Source organism: Calidris pugnax, unplaced genomic scaffold (genome assembly GCF_001431845.1).
Source record: "Calidris pugnax isolate Ruff unplaced genomic scaffold, ASM143184v1 scaffold9, whole genome shotgun sequence".
Lineage (NCBI taxonomy): Eukaryota > Metazoa > Chordata > Aves > Charadriiformes > Scolopacidae > Calidris > Calidris pugnax.
The window spans coordinates 7,013,719-7,020,544 of NW_015090778.1; the positions used below are offsets into that span (position 1 = coordinate 7,013,719).

Genomic DNA, 6,826 nt, shown 5'->3' on the forward strand with positions numbered 1-6,826 from the left:
CAAAGTCCCTGCTCCAGCACCATGACTTAGAACTTGAAGCACACAGAGCCCTGGAAAGAAAAAACATCTGAAACTAATAAAAAATCATGTCCCGCACTCACGGGGAAGGAAAGGAGAGAGAATTACACGCAGGCAGTGCCAGCTGGCAGAGGGTGGGCTGCCAGCAAGGGGGTGTCGCAGGCATATGCAGATGCTGCCCCAGTTTGGGGGGACACAGAAGGCAAGGTCAGCACGGGGGAAACCAGGGAGAGAGTAATTTCTGAATACACGGACCAATACCTTCATTAACAGCCACAGCAGAGCGTGCTCACACCTCTGTGCCTCGACCCCACTTCTCCAAACCCAATAGGATTTTGAAGAATCAACGTTTCAGACAACAAAAGAACAAAAATGTGAGTTTTTCTGTGCTCCAGTGCACCAGAGATCAAATTTGATTGTCTTGATGATATGGTTTAATTTTCCAGATCAGCCAGCCAGGAGTGAAATGCAAACAAATCTTGATTTCCACAGCCTCAAGCCACAAAATTCCTGCCAGTTCGTGGTCAAAACTGCAACTCAGAGATGTTGCAGAGCTAATGGCAAGCTCCCTCACAAATTCTGCATCCAAGGAATCACGCTTATCACTCCTCAAATTGGTTTCACTGGAATCCAGAATTTGCTCCAAGAATGGCTGCTTTAGTTTATAAGTAATGATGTAATCACAAAATTAATACAGACCTATTTCTGTAACACCAACTTTGCATGAACACGGACCAGGCCAAGGAAAAAAAAATTTAAAAAAAATTTCATTTTGATACAAGAAAGAATCACATTTTTTACAGTGAGAATAGTCAATCACTGGAACAACCTCCCCAGGGACATGGTAGAGTCCCATTGGAGGTTCTCAAGATTTGCTTGGACATGGTGTTGGATGATCTCATCCAGGCTCCTTTTCCCACAAAAGGCTGGTCCAGGGGATCTTTCAAGGTCCCTTCCAACCTGGGCTGTTCTGCAATTCTATGAAAAAAAATGCACTTTCAGGTTTATTGCATGATTATTGCTTGTAAAACTAATGCATTTTATTCACCTGTAAAATCATGCCCATTCTCTCCTGAGCCACAAACCAGAGCTATTTATAAATTTCTAGCAACACTCTTGGCATTGACAGCCCATTGCTCTTTTGGATGTTACACTGAAGGGCTGTTTCACTCATCCGGCAGCAAGGGCTCACGCTCTTCCTGTGCCGGGGGTGCAGTACCCGGGTGCTAGGAGAGGACAAATAAATATAACAGCAGCAGCCTGAAGTGCTAGAGCAGAGGCAGAGTGGGTGCCATATCCCACTCAGTGACGACCATATGAAAATTAATTTTCAGTGTTGGTGCTCAGGAAGGAAGCTGCAATACACATGGACACTGAATAAGCACATACATAAAAGATGCTGTCTCCATCAGCTCTCCAGAGTAGCCATCAAGCACCAGTAGTCCAGGTGGAACAGCGTCATTTCCAACACATGCACCCATTTTAGAGACTCACAACTCCCTGTGCTGCAGTGTAAGAACAGCTTTGAGTTTCCAGCTGCATTTCTCCCCCCCGCAGGCAGGCACGGCTGCCATCCCCCCTTTGCCTACGGAGAGCTTCAGCGCAGAGACCCAAACACCAAATCCTTACCCAAAATCAAAGGATAACAGGAGCACAAATGCCTTTTCCCAAGGAATTAGAGAAAATCAGGGGCAGACCGAGCAATTTCACCTAAATTTTCTCAGGTCTGATACTGTCCCTAAAATGGGACTCATTGCCCATCAGGACCTTCTCTACTGCCCATAAGATGCCAGGGTCTGGCTGCAGAGCCCTGAGCCCGACTACAGCATGAGACATCACTGCTCTCTAACAAATTATTCTGTCCATTAGTTACAGCTGGAAGTACTGCCTGGAGAAGCCAACAGGACAAAGATATTGTGCTTCTGAGATCATTAAGGCAACAGAAGACATGTGTTGACCCAGACATACTTCCCTTACTACGTACTTGCTCCTAACTCAGCATTATGGTATGCTGGACCTTGGAAGCGCCCTGACTTGCATGAGAAATGTCCTCCCTCACCCCAGCAGCATGGGAATCGCTCTGCTGGGAGGCTCCGAGTCATCCAGCAAAGCACAAAGCAGGAGGGCAGGCAGCAAAGGAGCTCCTGCCCTGGGGTTAGCCAAGTTCACCAGAGCGGTGTCGAGAAGCCTTACCTGTGCTGTCAGGCGAGAGATGAGTTGCGCCCCACAAGGGGATTGTATTTAATGGAGATGAGCAGAAATTCCAGCAGATTTAAGAGCAGACATCAGGAAATGGATAATGCTTCATACCTTGACGTGCTTCAAACAACCGCGGGAATGCATCCACTGGCCAGGCAGGAGCCCGCAGCCAAGCACGGAGCAGGCTGTGAACATGACCGTCTGCAGAGGCAACTCCACAGCCTCATGAAACCCAAACCCTTCCCCGAGAGAGGGCCTGCACGGATCTACTGCTAAATAAGCCCAAACCCGCCATCACAACAGGTTACCACACAACATCTAGGATGAAGGTACAAGATGTCGAACAAGAAACTCCGGTGAAAAAAGCTGCAGGTAGTTTTTACAGCACTCAACACACAAGGACATGGCCTCGGGCGACAGGGCATCACACACCATGGGGGTCAGCACCAGGCAGGGACACGAGGAGTAGGACACTGACAGCAGAAGGGAGGGCCAAGGACAGACCAACAGACTCCAGCAAAGGCAGGACAGACAGGAAGGTGTCCCTGGGTATCAGGGCTGGATGAACAGAGCGAGATATAACAGGAGGTAAAGACACCAAGACTGTAAACGCCTGATTTGACATCCCACACACGTGACACACCGCAAGCCAGAGGAAGATGAAAAATGCTTGGTAAAAGAAGATGCATAGCTACGAGAAGACCACTAAAAAGAAACCTGTCAAGCTTTTTTTCTGCCATTTCTCAGCAATAACACAGAACACCAAAGGACACGAGACAGAAAAGACAGCTAGAATGATTGGAAACAACCCTTTACCCTGCTACATGCATTTTAAAGATTAACTTCTATTTTAAAAAAATAAGAAACAAGCACATTCGCTCCCCAAACCCCTTCATACCTCCAGCATTCCCAAAAAGGGTCTCTACTCTCCTTTCCTACTGCTCAGTCCAGGCACATGGTGCTTCCCAGGTGGCTCTGAGGACTGCTGAAGATGCTCTGCCTCTGCACTTTGTCTGAGAGCTGCTGCCTGTGCAGCCTCCGAAAGCCTCACGCTGCAAACAGGGGGGCTGTCTCCTCCCTGCTCAAATCATTCGAGTGCACAGGATGATGTATGAAACCATGTTAAACCCTGTACTCATAGACATGCACAAATATATCCATAGCGGATACATGTGTGACTGAAAAATTAAGAATGATCACCAAGGGGTTAACAACCAGCTCATCCCTCCTGCTGGAGCTCAGCAGTTTCCTTGCCAGCACTTACAGCACTCCCAGCTGCTGGGCCCTGCCTAACACATGCCACTCATCCCAGTCAGGTGTTACAATTACCTACTCATCATTTGTTAACTCTTAAAATGAGTTTTCATGGTGCAATTTTAAAGGTGACATCAATAATTTACCTGGGAGATCAGACCTCCTTTCCCATCACGGTTGCACCCATCCTGTCGCCCCATCATCACAGTAACTAAACCCCCCTGCCCAGGGTGCTGAGGGCCCTGCCTTTTCGTTTGAGAATAGGTAAGGGGGCTGGGATATTAACAATTAAGGCTTTGTAGCAAGATCTGGACTAGTTAAAAGAGCCATCTGCTACAGAAAGACAGGAGAGCCATCTCCAGGCCACTGCCACCAAAGCAATCTGACAAAGCAGAGAGAAGGGGCAGATGTGAGGAACACAGCACCCCAGAGCACAGCTCCACGGCCCCAGAACCACTGGAGAGGGGAGCCTGGAAACAAATTCATTTAGATCTAAGGCTTTTCATGCAGTATTGGCCTGTAGAAGTGTGTAAGAGATGGTTTAACCAGACTAAAAGGGGGCTAGTAGATTGTATGAGACTGTTTCTTATACCGGCACCCAAAGGCACGAACATACTGGTACCTTGTTACAGAGACCAAAGAAGACCCCCGGAGCAGGCAGTGAACCAGGCACGGAGCTACAGCATCACCTTACACCATCTCCTGCATCCCCCAGAAACAAGAGGTGCTTGTCATCCACAGAGATGGGATTCTGGGTTGGGGACACCCCTCTGTGCAACAAAGCCTGAGCTCTCCCTGGGGCAGAAGAGACCCCATGGGACGTGCCGAGCTCCAGCAGCTGTGGGAAAGCAACTCTCAAAGAGGAGCCAGACCCAATTCCCACCCGCCCTGGGGTGCCTTCACCCTGTCCGACAGCCACACACACTCAGCTCGGGATTCAGCCCTTCCCACCCACAGCAGAGTATTAATTAAAAGCATGTTCAGGGCCAGAACAGTGACTGGGACGTGGCCCCCAGCGCTGCACGGATCTGCTTTCATCTGAGTCATCTTTCGGTGAGTTGCTAAAAGCCAGAGTCCCTGCCCTCCTGCTGCCCGTGCCGGGAGCACCAGCTGCATGGCTGGGGCAGGGGGGACCCCGGGGCAGGGGGGACCCCAGGGCAGTCTCAGCGCTGCTCCCTGCTCCTCTGCCCCACCAGCACCACAGGCTATGGCCCCACGAGACCCCCGGGCACCGCTCGTGTGCCAGCGGTGGGACTGGTGTGAGCCAAGCAGCTCACCCTGTGAATCTGTGCTTCGCCATGGGTCTGGAAGCCACCAGTGTGACCCGCTGATATTGTCACTTTTGTGCCCCAAATCTCCTTGAGCACAGTTCCCCTCTGTGCCCACGCATGGGTTTTGCTTTCCCTCTGTCGCCACCCCACTGAGCAGCTTTCCCTGCCTGTGCTGACCCTTGCGAGCAGGGACCCACGGAGAAAACCCAAGACCAGACCTTCTGCCATCTATTGCCCCATCCTACATTTCACCCTGGAGCTGCGTATCAGAAACCCTGCTGAGATGGCTGGCACAGCTCTGGGGAACCACACAACACACGACCTCTTCGTGTTTGACCAAGGACAGAGTGGCCCAAGTTCAGCATCCCCCACTAATCCCCAGCACAACCATATAGCCATGTGCCCTGCCTGTGTCCCTGCCACAGCTCAGCCCCATCTGAATCACCCGGGTCCAACAGAAGTCTATGAAACACGTATGCGCTCAGACAACAGGGATTTGGAAAGGTGCTCCCAGCAGCCAGCAAGAGCTCTAGGATCTTTGCACAAAGACACTTGTCCGGGGTCTTTCTGGATCCCGGGTGCTGCATACCCTTGGAGCAGATGACAGCCAGCCTGGGCATGAGGGCTCTGTGCTCCTTACTGCAGCTGAACACGATGGGCAGCTTGAGGGCTGAGGGAAACCCACCTCTGACGCTCTTCTGGAACAAAGACCCCCAGATCATGTCACCAGGGAGTCCCCTTTCTCACCAGCAACCCCTCGCAGAGCCCCCCCGCCACCTCTGCACAGAGGGAGGGAAGCCAGCAGGGCACTGAGGATGTAATGGGAGATGGAGAGGCCAAACCATGGTGGGACCAAATCATCCCTGCCACCTCCTCCTCCCTGCACGCAGTGGCAGAGGCTAACCAGCCCAAAACCCTGTGCTGCTGAAACACCCACCAGGCTCTGAGTTATGGGCAGCTCTCAGGAATGCTTTGAAGTAGCTCAAAGCAGAGGGAGAAAGCACGAGCAAGAAAGAGGGATGAGAGGGTGCCATCTGCACTCTCCAGAGGTGGTGGGGAAGAGAGGATGTTCCTGCAGGTAAGTCCTTGTCCAGGGGCGCTGGGTGCTCTCAGCACATCCATGGACGGGGCCCCGCGGGTCTGGTACAGGCCAACCATGGGAGCAGCTTTCTCTGGCCACAGTTTCGCTCCACCCTGGCTTGAGCGTTTCCTCTCATCCCTGTGGTTTCCCTCCCAGTGCCGATGCCCAGCAGCCAGCTGGGAACGCCCAGGAGAAGAGACCTCAGGCCTCCCAGGGCTGCCGTGCCACAGGAGGGTGAGCAGCACCCTGCCGGGCAGGAGGAGGGAGACCCCACCACCAGGTCTGCCCATTCTGGCACGGACACTTCTCTCTTTGATCCTGGTCATCCTGCTCGTGCATGAAGAGACCAAGCCTCGTGGGTGATGCCACGCCGCTGTCCCCTCTCCCTGCAAACACGGTCACAGCCATCCCAGAAGCAGCTCGCTGCCACATCGCTCCCTGACGGCTCGACATACCCAGGAGCAACTTTAGGAACCACTCAGACATGCCCCATTAGCCGGGATTTGCAGGGAAGCCGGGGAATTAAATGGAGTTATTCATTCCTCCGCCAACCGTCCTCCATTCTCCCCCCACCCCAATGCCCCCAACACGCGGCCAACAAGGTGAAGCACACACCGGGGTCCACCAGCTCCAGCTTTGAGCAAGGAATGGCCACGGGACACGCAAGCAGCTCCTGCCCGGCCAGGCAGGCGGGATGGGAGGGCAAAAGCCAGGGGAAGATAGTTTGGCAAGCAGAGAAAGCTCAACCACAACACACACACACACACACACACACACACACACTCAGGAGCCAACCTTCAGAGCCGAAACGCGTCTCCATGCCAAGAGCTGGGCTATTTTCCTCCCTCTCCCCGGCTCGCAGCTCTGAGCTAACAGGCTCAGCATTCATCCCCCCGCGCCGAGCGGCACATGGGAGCAGAGGGAGGGGGGGGAAGAGGGGAAGAGAGAGACTCAAATGAAATCCAGACCTAGAAAGCAGTTTCTTTTTCCCCCCCTTCTCGCT

At 52.5% G+C, this 6,826-nt stretch overlaps 1 protein-coding gene across 4 annotated transcripts in view; it reads right to left on the reverse strand.

Annotated features, from left to right (window-relative positions):
- SEPT9 (septin 9) overlaps positions 1 to 6,826 on the reverse strand; it is a 164,559-nt gene that overhangs the window by 97,884 nt on the left and 59,849 nt on the right. The window contains exon 1 of one of the 4 annotated variants that reach the window (XM_014953208.1): positions 6,619 to 6,743. The exons of the other annotated variants lie outside the window; for them this stretch is intronic. Within the exon in view, the coding sequence (XP_014808694.1) occupies positions 6,619 to 6,712 (94 nt within the window). The 5' untranslated portion in view covers positions 6,713 to 6,743. Of the gene's footprint in view, positions 1 to 6,618; positions 6,744 to 6,826 lie in introns of those variants that run through there. 4 annotated transcript variants of the gene reach the window in all.